The sequence below is a fragment of the Haliotis rufescens genome, unplaced genomic scaffold (assembly GCF_023055435.1).
Source record: "Haliotis rufescens isolate VD_foot unplaced genomic scaffold, xgHalRufe1.0.p SCAF_3, whole genome shotgun sequence".
In the NCBI taxonomy this organism is placed as follows: domain Eukaryota; kingdom Metazoa; phylum Mollusca; class Gastropoda; order Lepetellida; family Haliotidae; genus Haliotis; species Haliotis rufescens.
This window is the reverse complement of record NW_025964001.1, coordinates 6171275-6190096: the sequence shown is the minus strand read 5'-3', so window position 1 is coordinate 6190096 and position 18822 is coordinate 6171275. Positions and strand designations below refer to the sequence as shown.

General features: G+C 37.7%; 1 protein-coding gene across 1 annotated transcript in view; it reads right to left on the bottom strand.

Annotated features, from left to right (window-relative positions):
* The window catches only part of LOC124131796 (glutamate receptor ionotropic, kainate glr-3-like), a 39831-nt gene extending 29519 nt beyond the window's left edge, over positions 1-10312 (bottom strand). Inside the window, exons 1-2 of the mRNA XM_046495265.2 lie at positions 9914-10312; positions 100-237 (exon numbers count right to left, since the gene is read on the bottom strand). Coding sequence (XP_046351221.1) covers positions 100-237; positions 9914-10007 — 232 coding nt within the window. The 5' untranslated portion in view covers positions 10008-10312. The remainder of the gene's footprint in view (positions 1-99; positions 238-9913) is intronic.
* Positions 10313-18822: the final 8510 nt, after the last annotated feature.

Here is an 18822-nt window from a genome sequence, read left to right as displayed (position 1 = left end):
TTGACGTGTATATGTATATGGCGGTATATAAGATAGTACATGCCCTAAGCATTGCGTTAATCTAACATTCTCTTTTTATGTATGAACTTGAAAACATACGCGTGGAAACCAACGAAAACGGATGTCTGACGTCGATTTCGGTAGATACAATCTTCCATGCCTGGCAAGTCCATGTGAAAAGTGCGGATTCCAGGCATTGGACATTGGTGCCAGGCTCGTTCTGACCCTCAAGTAGAACTGAAACAGGACACAGGTTGTACATTATCTGATTCCTCTGCTGAAATTTAAGAATTGACTATAAATACACGCACTGTTATTAACGTATAAAAGGAAACCAACAATAAGTTCACAGACTGCAGTTGGTTTCATTAACACAAAGAATAGTAGACACCAATAAAAAGATCTTCGGCGCAATAATGCAAAACCAGCCCCGCCGACTTTATTGTCAGCCATCCACGAAAGTAGTCAGTTGGTAGGCGTGACTTACAAAATCGCTTTATTGAAACATAAGCGGATAGTAAATTGCTTGGTTAGCCAATACAATGCCACGGGATACGTATGTACGTATGACTGCAATAAAAACTGCTAAATATGTCCCAGTGTAAGACGTAAGTGGCAGGATTTATAGGACGTACTGGGCTAACCTTTAGCATTACCTGTCTGGAAATAACAGTCCAGGACAAGAAAGACATGTGCATATCGTCGAGACACGATGAAAGACAGTGTCTGTTGAATGAGTCAGGAAAAACATTGTAACAAAGTAATCTAGTCGAATACAAATGTACAAATAACACTTTTCAAGATTTGTAAGGTGCTACGTCCCAACTTTATTTAACTTTATGGCTGAGATGTGAACGTTGAAATGGTATTTCACTCGAAACATTCAAAAACCAAATACAAATTATCCAATAGGTTCTCTCACAATATGAAAGCACTTGTTCAACCTCGGTTAGAAATGCACACTTCGCAAAGGTCTTTATTGAAATCCGCAGAACTCCCGCAGGGCTACTCAATGAGTTAAGGTGACATGTGTAAGCAATTTTCTCTCGAAGGACACTTATCATTAAAAGAAAAACTATTGCATTTAAACCTTTAATATTTCTTTTGACCTTTCTGAGTCGCCGCGACCGATTGTAGCTGATGACCTGGCTGCCACATGAGTATTTGATACTTGATACTTGCGAAGATACGTGTTAACATTTGTTTGAACGTGTACAATAATCAATTCAAACAATTCAATGGCTCTTATACCCCTAGTTTATTGCAGAAGTGTTTTAAACTTAAACGATGTTTACCTGATAATGTTATAACAATGTCAACATTACTCGATGCTTGTCACAAACCAAGCTTGCAAGGTGACACGCTTCTCACTCATACAATGAAACGCAGGTTGACTTGTTTCTGTACAGTATAAGTGCTTGTACAGTGTGCAGTAAACTCCGATTAACAACCGTTGAGAGCTCCTCAGTGAACGTTTTGAAAAGGGTTACATGCCCTGTTCAGGAAGGAAACTGAAAACAGGTAACATGGCATTAAACGATCATTTGTTTATAATATCGATCCTACTTATGTGCATGTCAGTTTGGTCACGTGATACTGCGTTGGCATGGAGTTGATAATGCATGTTCTTATGGTCTGAAGTTGCATAACTCAGTCACGACAAAGACATAAACCTGTTTTGTATTTCAACAAGAAATATATGTCTATATTCGTAAAAAAAATAATTAAATGAACAATACTCATTATGAGCATACACTATTTTAAAAGTCAACATAAAATAAATAGGTAGCTAAGAATATAACCAAGACTGTTTTCAGGAAACACATAAATAGATAAGAATATAACCAAGACTATTCAGGAAACTCATAAGTATATGAGAATTTAACCAAAACTGTATTCAGGAAACACATAACTAGATGAGAATATAGCAAAAACTGTATTCAGGAAACACATAACTAGATGAGAATATGGCAAAAACTGTATTCAGGAAACACATAACTAGATGGGAATATAACCAAGACGATTCAGGAAACACATAACTAAATGAGAATATAGCAAAAACTGTATTCAGGAAACACATAAGCAGATGAGAATATAACCAAGACTGTATTCAGGAAACACATAACTAGATGGGAATATAACCAAGACGATTCAGGAAACACATAACTAGATGAGAATATAGCAAAAACTGTATTCAGGAAACACATAACTAGATGAGAATATGGCAAAAACTGTATTCAGGAAACACATAACTAGATGGGAATATAACCAAGACGATTCAGGAAACACATAACTAAATGAGAATATAGCAAAAACTGTATTCAGGAAACACATAAGCAGATGAGAATATAACCAAGACTGTATTCAGGAAACACATAACTAGATGGGAATATAACCAAGACGATTCAGGAAACACATAACTAGATGAGAATATAGCAAAAACTGTATTCAGAAAACACATAAGCAGATGCGAATATAACCAATACTGTATTCAGGAAACACATAATTAGATGGGAATATAACCAAGACTATATTCAGGAAACACATAAAAAGATGAGAATATAACCAAGACTATTGTCAGGAAACACATAACTAGATGAGAATATAACCAAGACTATTGTCAGGAAACACATAAATAGATGAGAATATAACCAAGACTATGTTTAGGAAACACATAAATAGATGAGAATATAACCAAGACTGTATTCAGGAAACACATACGTTGATGAGAATATAACCAGGACTGTATTCAGGAAACACATAACGAGATGAGAATATAACCAAGACTGTATGCAGGAAACACATAAATAGATAAAAATATAACAAGACTCTATTCAGGAAACACATAAATAGATGAGAATATAACCAAAACTATATTCAGGAAACACATACGTTGATGAGAATATAACCAAAACTATATTCAGGAAACACATAACTAGATGAGAACATAGCCATGACGATATTCATGTTTACTATTTAATATTATCACTTTGGTGAAATCCACGATCTCGGGGATAGTTGTGAGAATCCACAAAATCAGGGCGAATCCTCCTGGACGCAAGTCTGTCCGGCTTATTGCAACGCCTCAAACGACTGTGACACCATTGGTCCCGGGTCGTGAATAGGTTGCATTCGTTGGAGAAATATAAGTGTCGTACTTTCATGGATGAAAGGATGAAATCTCCTACCCCTAGCATTAATATAAAATACCTCCATAACACAAACGCATCATGTCGTGACGTCTTCGTTTTACAAATCTAAAGTCCGAGTAAAATGGACACATCATCCATCTTCCATGTTAGTAATTACATTTTCCAGTATCATCATTACACAAATAATACCTTTTAAAATGAAAAGCGCAATCGTTTAAAATGAGTGACTTTTTGTGCAAAGTATGGTATTATTAAACAGTGATAGGCGTGTGTGTGTTCGTGTATTACAAGTGACTTTGTTATGTAATGCTTCTCATGCCAGTGCGACATCGAATATGCGTTTCCCATGAAACATATTTACTTTAAACACAAGAATAATATACCCTTAGTGCACGGCAGGTGGTGAAGTGCATGTTTAAGGCAGAGAGAGTGCGAGTGGATCCGTACAATCGGGGTCGATTTAGATTTAGACAATTTAACGTTGTGTGTTCAGTAAACTAGCACTGTTGCTATAGTGGGACTCTTTTCAGTACACACGTACCTCTATGGTTACACGGAATGGTTACGCAGAAAGGATTTCCAGCATTCATTCTAAAATTAAGTGTAACTGAGTAATTAACGTGAACAAACAAGTAACAGGAAGTGCTTATAACAATATTAAGAAAACAATACGCAACGATCTGTTTAGTTCTAATTTTGATGGTTTCGTAGGTTCCCCATTGTCATTCCACATGTCTTTGTACATGATGGTGAGTGAGTGTAATACCAGAGACATAATGTGAAAATACCCGTAGTGTTGACATTGAGTAGCTAGTTTGGTGACATGAGGGCATGTCAGCTGTGTGTGGGTGGATCGTCCAAAATAATTCGCGTTGAAGACTATCCACTTGGTAAAACCAATCATCAGGGGTGTGCCGCTGACAAATTATTTATAAGGAGCATGATCAGTTTGAACCCGGATTCCAGCCAACAATCATCAGATAAGAGACGCGATACAGACACATGCGCATGTGTCGGTTAGCAAGATAAACACACTATGGTAGTTAAAATAGACATGAATAAATTCTACTTTTATGGGATTGTTTTATTCCGTGTAATAAAAGTTACATTGTAGTTCAACGTCTGTTCTTGTAGTGTCAGCTCTTTAGGCCTTTTAGTTTCTGATAAGAACATTTCTAAAGCTATCATTTGTTTATTTTGTTCTAATTCTAAAACAAATCTCACTGGATATATATTTTAACGCCAATAACAGATCTTGAAATGGTTAGAATCCAAGGCACGAACGTTTTTTTGCATCACTTAAAAGATTTGATTAGCCCGGAGAGCGCGATGAGTCGCTCAAACGTGACGCGCGTGAAACAAATTCAGCTTGCTTTTTGACGACTAATATAGTAAAATGCATGCCCTGGGGCAAGTGTGATATCCACATTTGACTTACTTGCTCTCATTTATCAATCACGTTGATAAAACTTGCCCATGCTGATGGGCCCTGATCAAGAGATAAATAGTGTTTGTCCATCTATTCGTTCTTTTACCGAAAACCGAACAAATTAAACAACGTTCAATGTATAGAGTACCACACTGATAACATATGCAAGTACCTCCCTTTATAATCGGATTTACTATTAGTCTTGACGATAATAGATATTAAACGGTTAATTCCATGTCGCCGTGGTAAAAGACTACATTCGTTAGTTTTGACTGTGCGGATTCTAATCCCGCTGACAAGAGACGTTTTTCGCATAACAAAAATACCCCCGTGAAGACCCGGGTTAGAATAAGTCTTCAGCAAACCTATGCTTGTCGTAAGAGGCAACTAACGGGAAGTGCGGTCAGGCTCGCTGACTTGGATGATGCATGTCATCAATCCCAATTGCGTAGATCGATGCTTATGAACGTCTGGTCCTAACTCGATTATTTACAGACCGCTGTCATATAGCTGGAATATTGCTGAGTGCAGCGTTAAACAACAAACAAACAACAACAAAAATGAATAAGTTTCGACATTGTGAAGAGGTGTTTAACTTGCAGTTCAGATAGTAAGTGCCTGGTAAAAGCAGATAGAAAATATTTAAATGACTTTTCCTAAGCGTTGGAAATGCTCTCAGAGGCTATATCATAGTCACGAAAAATGAACGTATTTGCTCTTACTAGAAGTTTTAACAGTTTAACAGAAATATACCGTGTTACGTTTATAACCTGTTTTCGATCACATCAGGATATGTACCTTGCAGTATAAAATACTTTCACGAGTACTGTCAACTCACTCGTATAACGAGTTAAATAATCTGATGCCATTCTTTTCTAATGCATGAGAAAGCAGAACACATAACCAAAATTAAATATGAATTTATAGTTACCATTTCATTGTTTTGTTATTGTCTTAATAGAAATTGAAATTATTGTATACAACATGTAACCCTGTATCAGGGTATATGGGCGCAGCAATCGGCGAAGCTCGCCCCTTTCCTAATACAGACAGACAGACAATAGTTTATTAATGTCACACTTCTGTGCAACAAATAAACATTCATAGAATGTACGGAAATATTCAATAGAATTATGAGAGAAACATTATTATAAAATGCGTACAGATATGCTGTAAGGATCATATAGTAAACGTGATCCATATAAAAGATTAAATAAAGTAAGTAATAAAGTTTGGTAAGTATAAAACACACACTGGCATCACTGAATATAAAACAACGTTTATCGATATCAGGTTTATCTTAACAATTCTGAGACTTATACTTATACTGAGAACTATACATTCATCAAAAAGAGTTGCCCTGATATCATCATATAATACGCAGTGAAACAAAACATGAACCTCGTCTTCTACGCTGTAATTATAACTGAAGTGAAAACACTTTCTATTTTGGACAGGCTAGGTATACCTTCATACCGACCAGTTTCTACTGGAACGAGAGCCACATCACACTTAAACTTGGCTTGTGCCGATCTAAAGTTTCTGGGAATCTTTTTTTAAGCATAGTCTTCTGTCCCATATACTTGCTTGTAACATCGGTACACTCTCAGTTTATTAAGCCCATTTCGCCCCTCTGCCTTTCTTAACATTACACTCCAACGGGTAACATACCCATTCATACACCACTGTTCTACCTGTGTACACAAAAAGATTTATCTATAATCTATAGTTGTCCTAAATCCATATGACTAAACTTCTAATTAAACTACTGTTCATTTTTTTACAACCATTTACACCGTACCTATCAGCCCAGTTAAGCACATGTTTGTTTAACCTCGGCATATTCTTAAGGCGACACCATTGTCTAGCTACACTTTTCCATTTTCTAACAATAAGCGGTATTATCCCCATTTATTGGACATTAGTGGCATATTTACCGAGTCCCAAATAAAATCTAACAGCTTTGCGATGTACAGTAATTATTGCTGATACATCATAATTACCCACCCCGTGGTCAAGAACTGTCCACACCATACTATCGTCCAATTTGGAATTGGTTTGGAAAAGTATACCTGGAAATGTATATATGGTCTTAACATTGGAAATTAGCAAGCCCAAAGCCCCATTAGCAGACTTCGCTACAACACGTACAATTGCAGTAAAATCTAAGTGGTCTGTAAACAGTAGATCAAGATAATAATACTTACTAACAATGTCCAAAACCATATTTCTAACATTAAAAACATGCTTCGTCTGTATGACAGACATGTTTCCAAAATGGACAATTTTACACTTTTCCTTATTGATCTCTGTCTTCTTTGAGCAACACCATGTATGTAGAACATCTAACAGTGAACTAAGCTTAAGACCAGCTTCATTCTCAGCTAGTAACGCTAAATCATCCGCATATGCTAATGCTGCAATATTAAAGTTGTCTCAAGTTACACCAATATTAAGACTGCTGAGAGCATGTAACAATTTTTCTGTGAAAAAAATAAAAAGCAATGGAGATAACAACCACCCTTGTTTTAAACCACGATTTACCGTGAACCAGGGAGCAAAGAAACCATTTGTTCGAACACTGCATTTAACGTACTCGTATAATCATTGCAAGGCAGTTGACATGGTGCCTTCAATACCGCTATTAAATATGCCTATTTACATAGTCGTTAGCTTTTTCTTTTTTCTTTTTCTATTTTCTATAAATGATGTTAGCGTCTGGACGCGGTCGATAGTAGATATCGTTTGTAGGAATCCGTATGTGCATCATGGAGTACGTAGTTAAGTTCTGTCCACATTTGTAGTTTTCTGTTTAGGACACTACAATACAGTTAATAAATGTACAGTAAGCAGGGCTCCGCCTTCACACGCTCACGGATGCACATTTCCCCGAACATATATTAACATAGAGGGTATGCCAACCCATATCACCCGAGGGACAACGAATCGATCTTACCGCACAACTTATTATATTGCAGGTTGTCTTATGCATGCATGTTTGGTCCGAATCAGAAACTGTATCACAGTAAGGCATATTTCCACCTGGTTCATTCTTCACGTTTATCGAAAAAAAGCAGACAGCAGAAAATAAACTTAGAGGTAGTCCCCCGAGATCTTTTTCATTCTGAACATATGGTAAATATCCGGAGAAGGGCGTCTTACATGATTAATTCAATATACAAAATTGCGGTAGGTAATGCCAACAGTTCGACAATTCGAACGGGTAACGTAAGAAATGCACCTTACATGCAAGCGGGGGCTGCCCATCGCAGCAATGGGGTAGTATAGTGGTTAAAGCTTTTGCGAATGTGTAATAGAGTGGGTCTCAGCCAATCCAAAGCCTATATTCGTGTGTAAAGGATAGAACCCGTCTTAGGGAGATCAACAAAATCTTTTGTCTTTGTCTTGGAACCTTGAACGATAGAATAATACATGCATTCCGTGTGTGTGATTTGTGGAAAGTGCACAAAGCCAACAACACTCATCTTTTTTCGCATCATTAGGACTTTGTACACAAGCACTTATCTATTTACCCGCCAAGTTGCATTGATCAGTCTTTTGCTTTCATACATTGCCTAGTGATATGGAATATATCAATCAAGGACGCACCATCAGCAAGGAAGGACACTTGCTAGAAGAACATATGTATAGTTTCTATGCGAACTGGAACCTCTTCAATCATGGTGGGGAATAATCATTATTTCCATATTCCCATTTTGTAATAATAAATACATGATGAACATTAATTGGTAGCACTATTTATTGAACTGTTGTTCTTGGGCGGCATACGGACTACGTGATATTGGCGTGTGTTGAGTGTTGGGTGAGGCCTGGGTAAAAAAGGCTGGGGTGGTATTCTTTTCCGTGAATGGCGCAGCCGTACAATTTCATTTTTAAAGTTACCTATACGTGGCATAACCTTAAGACCATTTACTTTTGCCATTTATTTCTGGGTCACATAATGTTTTGTTTTTTTGAAAACCTGTGGTCTCTCTCCCTCGGTGCCTTATACACTCCTGGATTATTTAGAAGATAAACATACTTTGTTTGCAATGAAGAGCTAGGTTACCTGTAGATTTAACCCCGCTTAATTGAATTTGGAACCGAATGCGCAGCGTGAGGTATCAACTGTTAAATTTAGCGCGGTTAAATCTACAGGTAACCTAGCTCTTCATTGAAAACACAGTATGGTTATCCACATTCTACCATGACTAAATAAAACGCAATCTCTTCGGTGTTAGCAAATATACTGAGTGTGGCGGCATGGATTGAGTCCAGTGTTTTGAGTGGGTTGTCGATCTGAATTACGGAATCACCGACAACAGCCTGTAAACAAAATATCGCGCTGAATATACTCAAGCAGTTTGTTAACACCGTAATACTTCACTCGAACACATGAAAAGCAATGAAAGCATATAAGCACGGCAACTTGGTAAGCTAACGTGAGGTAGGCAACCCTAAAGAAAACTAAGCAAGCTTTGCAAGGCTTTCGTTCTTCACCGCACGTCAACATTATAACGTCATATCACTCGTTGTGACGCAAAAGATATGACGTCACAGTCGTATATAGAAAAGCGCCAAATTCCAAGGTCTCTGTTCTCTCCGAAACGTAAATACATTCTCTTTTGAGATTGTCGTGTTTTCTGCACGAAAGGAATTGCCACACATCCTTTGAATATTGTAGTAACCACATCTGTGCATTTTGTAACCTGTAATTGTAGATATAATTATTTAAATATGCCTACCGACAATGAATGAAAAAAAGTACTATTCTATGAATATTAGCTTCCGCGGTGATGCGACCGTCAAACCAGCTGTTTCAATATGAGGGGGTTTATTGTGATTTAGTAGATTCTGATTGACCAATCAGAATCGTGTAAATATCCAATTCATGGTTGAATCAAAGTTAAAATTATATTTTTTTCCTGTCACATCCTGAAAACCATTATATTGTGTAATTTTATGTTGCAATGCAAGTATAATTAATTACACGTTAATGTTGTTGTGCAGCCTTGGAATCTCATAGAATACCAAACAACATTTCGCCTACATTAGCTGTATTAAAGTACAGAAGGCAAATTCTGTAATTCACGTACAAAATTGCAATGATGCGTGCGATTGTGTACTTGTTTCTGAAATACTGAGTTTGTAAAGTATTTTGATCATTTCATTTGAAAATAATAACCATTAAATCACGTCTTTTACAGTCGACCTTTTAATAACTGTAAAACAGATGGCACATTGACTTAAATCAGCATTAATCTTTGAGCTATCTATTGTTCAGTTCCTGTAATACATGTTGTTTATCTCCCAAGATAAAAAAAGTACTTACCTACATTAAGCAACTCGGTTGTTTCCGATCTGTTTCCTTGCAGTATGATGGTTAGTGCAAGGTACACCAGACACTTGGCCGACATCACACACATGTCCTGCTATCAATTTGCATCATCCTGGACAAACAGCTTGATCTTTCTCACGCTCTACGGGACGTCTAATTATTTGAGTAGAATAAAATTGATCTTGTTTTTTTCTTGACTGTTGATTGTCACGTTATAACATACACTGTAGCCTTAATCGATTTGTCGTTGTCGGACTTACATGGGTTCAGCGTATGATGAAAACGGCTCTCGGGACATACTCAGTGTCCAATTGTTGGACTATATTCTGGACCTTCACGCCTTGCTTCTGTATAAGCCGTAGCGAGACAAACAGACGCATTCACCACCGTCGGTTTACCAGGGAAATGAGAAGACAGACCTAATGAAAATGAGGTTCTTATGACAAAATAATGATGTTCCTATTGGTGTTGAGCTGATCAATGACAGGTATCAGTCCTCAAGCAGGTACTTAATTATACCTTGTTAATGTCAATAGCAAATGCGCAGCAGGTACATGTGGATTATGCAAGTACCTTGAAATGATCCAACTGGAATACGTCAATCCTGTCTTGTATTAGACTTTGTTGCTAGGATCCATTCACACATATTATGCAAACTACACTGTAGAATGCAGTCACTGTAGGAACTGTTTGTTTTCCCGTGTAGCTGAAACAGTCAGAAGATTACATTGTCAGTCAGTATTGATGCACCTATCTATCGTGCGTCAGGGCTTGTGTCAGAGTTAATGCTATTAATTCAGCATGAACGTGTTAGGCAAAATATAGCGATGACGAAGACTGAATGAGGCCTTTTGGCCTATGAATAAAATACAGGTTTAGCTACAAAACCCAATAAAATTACAGACCTGAAAGTATGCACTTGACAAAAGTGAAGCATCACCCTTTCTAATGTTTATCTCTATATATATATATATATATATATATATATATATATATATATATATATATATATAATGTCTATGTATCTTTTGGAAATTTCCTTATACAATAATAAAGTGTATATTTATCATGCGCCAAATCCACACACTAAAACTAGCTCAAAGCGCTGAGTTATTACCCGGATGAATGCATCAGTGTCCTCTTGACCGTGATTCTCAGCTCCCTTGGGAGTACATGACATTGGTCTCGTTTTGATAAATGTCACAGCTACGTGGGCAGTTGGTACAGGAATACTGTTCAGGATCTCCATATGGTTGCCAGTCAAAGGACGTATGATATCGATGGATTAATTCCCAATTTGTAATTCGTTAATGCCATATATGTAAACGGTTATTTGATTATCTCGTTAAAGGGCAAGTTCACATGGAAATGAACCTATTTTACTTGTACTTTTTCCACATCAAAAGTGTTAACCTAGTAGTGTCATAGACAAAAATATAAAAATTTAACACAATTAATTAACATATTTTTTGCATTAAAACGATTTATATTTTTCACATTTACCAAGTATTCTATTTCCATAACAAAAACTCCATGGCTTATGCCCCTTGCAATATGACGTCATTGGTGCCAATTGATAAACATTATGACGTCATCATGCTTTGTTAGAGCCGCTTCACGTGGTGTAGGTACAGGTGTTGATTCTAGCGTCTCAGATGCCAGCCAGAATAGTGTTATGCTGAGTCACCACTGCGCCGGAGTGTGTCGTAGGCCATGTTGTTTTACCGCAAACTGGTACTTGATATCTTTTGCGTTGAGAATAGACAGGGACCCAGTTGAATTGGCACCAATTACGTCATAATCTAAGGGGGATAACTCAGGCCTGTTTAGCTCGAAAAACGAAGGCCTCATAACAGCATATCATTTTCACTCTACTTCCTACTTTCACTGTGAAAAAAATGAGTTTATATTTTCAAACACAGATACTAACTAATTCTAAAATTGCGTTTTGTTTAGAAAAAGAAAGAAAGTGATTTTTGCGTGTACACTTCCCCTTTAATAAGGAGGTGGGGTGAAATGTTGTTTATGTCGCGTACAGTATTATTGCACTTACATAGCGACGTGTATGCACGTGTGTGTGGCTGCTTGTAATCGTCCGGACTAATGCCGATTTATAGTGCTAGCCCACTGAGATTCCATGCCGCAGTTGAACATGAATACCTCCCTCAGACACAGTATATTGACCAGTCCTGGTTTAAGCTGCTTTATGCCGAGCGCCAGACTGGGTAACAACAAGTACCATCGTTTAACGTCTTTTGGTATGACGCGGTCGAGATCGAACCCCGGATCTTCCACTCTCCGGGCGGACGCTCAACCACGAGGCCACGGAGGCGGTCCCGACATGATGTGTACACGATGGGCTCCAAATGAGAACGATGAATTGCAGAATAACTCAAAATCGGGAATAGTAATCAAATGTCAATAGGGTACATGGCAATGAGTACCCTGTACCCAACAATATCTGATGTTTGTTATTTTTATTCCCATCATTGGAAAATGTTGTTATATGCACAAGTTGACGGAGGGAGGACAACGTTAGGAGGAACAGCGCAAACACGTATTGCACGTGCTGCATAGTATGCGTCGTTGTGGTTGACAAGATGCGCTGATGTGAAACAGATGATTTTTTTTTAATGTATGATTTACCTCAATGTGAAGCAGAAAGAGGAAAACCATTTCATGCCATTAATAAATACTTGAAACGTGTTTCAAAAGCTCTTATTAGTATATCTCCTAACAAGTTGAAGATGTTGTGCGTCCACGAGAGGTGACGTTGGACGATTGAACACAACGTTTAGATGGCGTGATGTTGAAAGGCGGATAACAGTGGAGACATGGCAGCGTTGCGTTACTAAAGTCGTCAACGAGATAGAGTCAAGATACTGGTCACGTGATGGACTTCAGCAAGCATCAGCCCCACCTATAGTTGTGACATTCAGTGACACAATCAATTCCGATTTTGAGTTATTTTGCAACTCATCGTTCTCATTTGGCTTCAAACGGACTGTAGTAAACAGATAGGCAGCGATTCGTGTCCGATTACACATGTTAACTGTTATCACTTGTCACAACACCCGTTCCGATTTTAATTAAGATAATTATATTCGGTGTGGAGTGAGTGAGTGAGTGGTGCGTCAGCGAGTCAGGAAAAAAGGACCAAAAAGGATCTTCCTTCGAGTCATAGAGGAACAGCGTCAACCAAATCAGTGGCAAAACTGACTGTGGCGATTTGGCGACTGCGGGTAGTTGAACGTTATTTCTTAACTGTTAGAGTATTCAGGGCACTTTTAGGCTGATTTTGGAAACAATGGACTCCCAACTCATTTCGAAACAACCGTGAATTCGAAATCTGATCATAAATTATGGTAAATAAAAATGAATTTGCTAGGGACCGGAAGGTGAATTAGAGACATACAAGTTTGACACAATGAGGTTCAACTACATTGCAGTGCTCAAGTACATATAAAATAGAAGTGCATTTCTGATGTAACACACACGCAGACACACATACACACACAATACGCACGCACGCACGCACGCACACACTCTTGAACGCAACGTTAAACCCCATTTCACCTCACCTGACAAAATGGGCAACGTTGGTTGAACGCGCCCGCGCAGTAATCAAACGCCTCACCTTTCGTCAGCTTTCGACTAATTGACAACACACGCCAGACAGTCCGTGTATTAATTAGGCACCAGGCACCACAAAACCGGGTCACATTCCCAGTCTGATTAACATGAACATGTGGTTAATGACATACGCCGACTAATTGTACAAACGAGCTGCATGATGAAGGCACTAGCTTTGCTCATCTCGTAATTAAAGCCCCATACACGACACCGAATATCCGAGTAACTACTCACTGTTACAATAAAGGTCAAATCACATGTCTCATTTTCGGATTCATTTTACATGAATTATCAAACACTGTACCAATAACAACCTTCCCTACCACCACCTGCCCTATCCCCCCAACAATAAAAAGAAATTTCAGAGCCATGATTTCACTGTGAAAAGCTATTAAATATTGACTGGTACTAACAAATCTGAGACTAGGAAACGTTGATGTCAAATTGATTAATTGTGATCACAACCATCAGTTAACTGCAAAACTTTATAGGGAAGATGCTTTTAAACAATTAATGATGAGTGACCTTGGGAGCTGGGATTCTTTGTGGCCCTGAGGCTATAGCTACTGACATTAAAATATAGGATAGATTACCACTTGGGAACTCGGTAATATTGATATTTACAAAAAAGCTGTTTTGGCGGTTGGTGTTCCCAGAGATGTAGAATGTTGGAAAGTTTACGCTGACATAAGGTCATCTCGTACGCTGACAATGAACCATTGTGCCATAATAGCTTAAAATTATAGGAAGCGCTGGCACTGCATTCTTGAAAGGTACATGTAGTGAAACTGAGATTTATATTGATTTTTCACGGTTTTACTACATGCTAATGTTTAATATAATCTTCGAAATCCATGTCTTCATGTACTTGCTCAACACACTTCTCTTGGGAAGCACCACGTAAAACTCGCGATAACAAACCTAAGTATTGGATAAAACACGCCTCTGGGGTTTTGGTTGAAAATGTAAACACTAGAGCGAGGAATTTCCCGACTCCTGAGGGTTTACATTTGCAACAAAAACCGAGGGGTAGTGTTTTCGCTGGCTTATAAACCATCAAAAGAGTTTAATTTGAAAAAATACAATTTACATTAAGGCGCGTTATAACGAAACAATTATAAAGCATGTTCATGTATACAAATGTTGGCGAAATCGCGAACTAAAACCGACGAGTGTTTTATCCAACCTATGAACCGTCTTTATGCAAGAAATAACAGAAAAAATACTGAACCAATACAGTATGTCGCGGTACATTTGTATATGTGTCTTCGATTGTCCTAGCGGTGCAGCGTCCGCCCGCGTCATACCAAAAGACGTTAAAAGATGGTACTTGTTACTCTGTCGGCATCAGTCCGGACCAGTACAAGCAGACCCCCCCCCCCCCCCCCCCCCCTCCCAACACACACACACACACACACACACGTGCATGCACATCGCTATATAAGTGCAGTAATCTTGGACGCGACGTTAAACCCAATTTCGCCTCACCTCACCTAGAACTCTGAACGTTTGAAAAACCAAGTTAAAATTTCATCTGCTACTCAAATGATCATGTCTTACTAGGAAAAAGTAACACCTCATATCCAGCATGAGGTCTTACTTGGAAAACCTCCCATTAGGTTATTACGAGATAGGGAGATCAAAACCATCGTTATACATGTGTCTAGTGGTTTTGGGGAGTTTTATGTAGATTCTAGAGTCGAATTACTAACCAGTAATCTATAATAGATGTTCATTCTGTGAGTGAAACAATCATTTGGAAGCCTTACAAAATTGTAGAACCCAACTTTAATGAAATAATCCATTTGTACAATAAACACCAGACTCTAGAAAGAATATTGTGGACGTTTTGTCTTTCATTTTTCATGGTCAGTTCTTGACATGTTTCATTCTTTACACCACATGTTGTTCAATATAAAAATTCAACAATTGATGTTGTTGTACAAATATTGATTATACAATCAAGAGTAAAGACTCTACAGCTTTACAATCTGTATTTGCTTACACATTTACAAGACGTTGTGAACGAATATTTCATCAATGGTGTAACAACAATTGATGTTGTTGTACAAATATTGATTATACAATCAAGAGTAAAGACTCTACAGCTTTACAATCTGTATTTGCTTACACATTTACAAGACGTTGTGAACGAATATTTCATCAATGGTGTAACAACAATTGATGTTGTTGTACAAATATTGATTATACAATCAAGAGTAAAGACTCTACAGCTTTACAATCTGTATTTGCTTACACATTTACAAGACGTTGTGAACGAATATTTCATCAATGGTGTAACAACAATTGATGTTGTTGTACAAATATTGATTATACAATCAAGAGTAAAGACTCTACAGCTTTACAATCTGTATTTGCTTACACATTTACAAGACGTTGTGAACGAATATTTCATCAATGGTGTAAGTAAGTTTGTTCTAGGCCGCAGTCAGCAGACAGCAGTTGAAGTGACCAAACTCCGCACACAGTTCAAGGACCAAGCACCAGATGCCCCCGCCAAGCCAGCACAGATCCTCGCAAACGGCATCCACACAGCACCTGAAGATTCCGTGCAGAGCTCGGGAGACCATATATCGGTGTATGGCCTCTGGCAGCACTCAGCGTTGTATCTGTCGACATAACAGACGACAGTGACCCTTGCTGATCCATGACAGTGACACTGAATCATCAGACCGAGTGCTACTGGGAATGCTCTGCTCCATTTGGTTGTATCTAGTACTTGGTCAACGTGTTTTAAGTTTAATTTCCTTAAGACATAAGGGGTGTTTAACCACTCCTTTTAGTCGTCAGGTAAACTACGACACACAAATTGGATATCGTATTCTGCGGTCAATTTGTGAATAATCCGCGGATACGTTGCGAATAATTCGCGAATAATCAGCGGATTTCTGCGAAAACTATTTTATAGCTATAGCTTCATGGCTCTAATTGGACATTTTATCCCCCCGTCAATGCTTTGCGGGCCATGGCAATACTCTCTATATATGATGCTACACTGTGAATTAACTGCAGATTATATTTGATAAATAAACACCGGTTTGTAAAATATTCCTGCCAAAATAATGGTGTTTTTAAATATTCTTTTTGACCTGATTACTTTTATTTATGATCAACTGGAATTGTGTCTCTTTTTTGTCTACTACGAATCTATATGTCCATGTACTTTCATACAGTAGTTTGATAAATATACCACTGTGATTGACTGTGGAAGTGACAGTGAGAGTTGACGTATGTAATGGGTGTAAAATAGATTTGAGAGACATCCTAATTAGTGAGGTCATGCAGTTAACGTTGATAACAATATGAAGTGCATGGCACCCACAAAGCTTCTAATAATATTCGTTTTGGGTTAGACACATATACTTCTATTGCCAAGTGAATGACACTAATCAATAACATCACAAATACCCGGCATAGATAATAGCAGATAAAACGGTCGATATTTACCTGTAGATACCTACATAACGTACCTCAGAACGCAGAACTGATAACAACCAGACATTTTGTAGACAAGGAATTGTTACATAACAACTCAGATAATCGATGTTAAAATCACCATGTTATAGTTACCATATTCAGATCAATAGCATCTTTAATAGATTGTTTAATCGTATCAAAAAAGCGTCACTTATGTCAGATATATAATTATACGTTTCCAATCAGGTAAGAACTGTATTTACATTTAACTTGTACCCATGTTGCCTGAAGCCCACTTGGATGTAGCTGGTCCAAAACCTCAAATGAAGATAATCTTTCACATATAAAGCAACGCGAATTTAGGTCGCTTCAACTTAAAAGACGAGAGTGCATAATTTGACAAAACCATTTTCAAATCCTAATCCTAACGTATTTACTAATTGTGAGGTCTTTTTTCAAAACTATTCAAGTTCGAAGATAGTCTAATTTCTTGAGGTAGTGCATTCCACAAATTAACGGTATCTGGTAAGAATGATTATAACATCGTGTTCTACATTTTAAGGAAATTATTCATTTGAATTTTGTAAATTATAAAATATACCGGGAAAGATATTTTCATGAACAAGGTTGCATAAATATTCAGGAGTTTTTCAATTAATTATGTTGATATTTGTGCAGTTTGCAAGCACCTCTCACCACAAAAGGAAACAGAAATTGAATATGAAATGAACATGTTTCAACAGCATCACGTTCAGTGAGGACAAACATGACAAATGAATTAAAGTTGCATTGCAGTTACGGTTTTAACCACAATGTTTACGTGAAAACACAATATATTTCCCCACATGGACTTGTCAAATAAATAATTAGCATTAATAGTTTCATCATCACTTGTCAAGTTCACTAAAATGTCACCAGCTGGAACTTGTCACAGATAAAAACGTGACATGATTTCGTGACTTCCCACAGAAAAAAAAGCGACAAAACCCTTTCCATATCCAATAGAAATATCGATTGTACGATTCCGACTATATCATGAGCATGTGTTTATGAATCACTATCAAATAGTGATGACACCAGGCGTTTGCGAAAAGGTGAGCGTACCCTGCCCCGCCGGTGGCATCCGCCACAAACACATACAAAGAAAGCATTATAATCCTAAAGACATCTACACAGACAAACACATGCAAAGAAAGCATTATAATCCTAAAGAAATCTACATGGTGTTCACTACTAATTTCCTCTGATAATGAACTGTTACCTTTTGTATCCCAAGGCACCAATATTCAATATGGTCACTGGACAATTGTTAAAATAACAAACCCTTATGAGATCCTGTATACATGTCTATGGTAGTCTCTATTCATTTCCTGTGTAACGACTTTGTAGTTTCTCCATAGATTTATAATTTGTGGGGTAAGTTGGAAAAACACCTTTTTAAAAGATATCCCGAGTCCCGAAGTCTCCTCTTATTAATTCTTTAAAAAAAAAAAAGAAAAAAAAAGTGGGGTGTTCGGAAACTACAAAGTCATAACATTCTCGTCCTGTGACCCCCACCTGTCTAATTTTCCTTAGGGGTTGCTGAAAATACTGAAAAAAAAAATATTGCCTCAGGTTTTATAAATATACACATATCACTTCTGTAGACACGACAGATGTCTCGAAAATATGCTTTTTAAGAACCAAAATGTTCCTTTCAGACAAACACATGTTGGCTAACAAAGTTCCCATGCCCCCAGGTCCAGAAGAGACGCAGCTACGGAAAACGTAATATAAAACGTCATTTTGCCATGGCCACGGTCAACGTACTAGTACTATGTTTCAATTGTCAC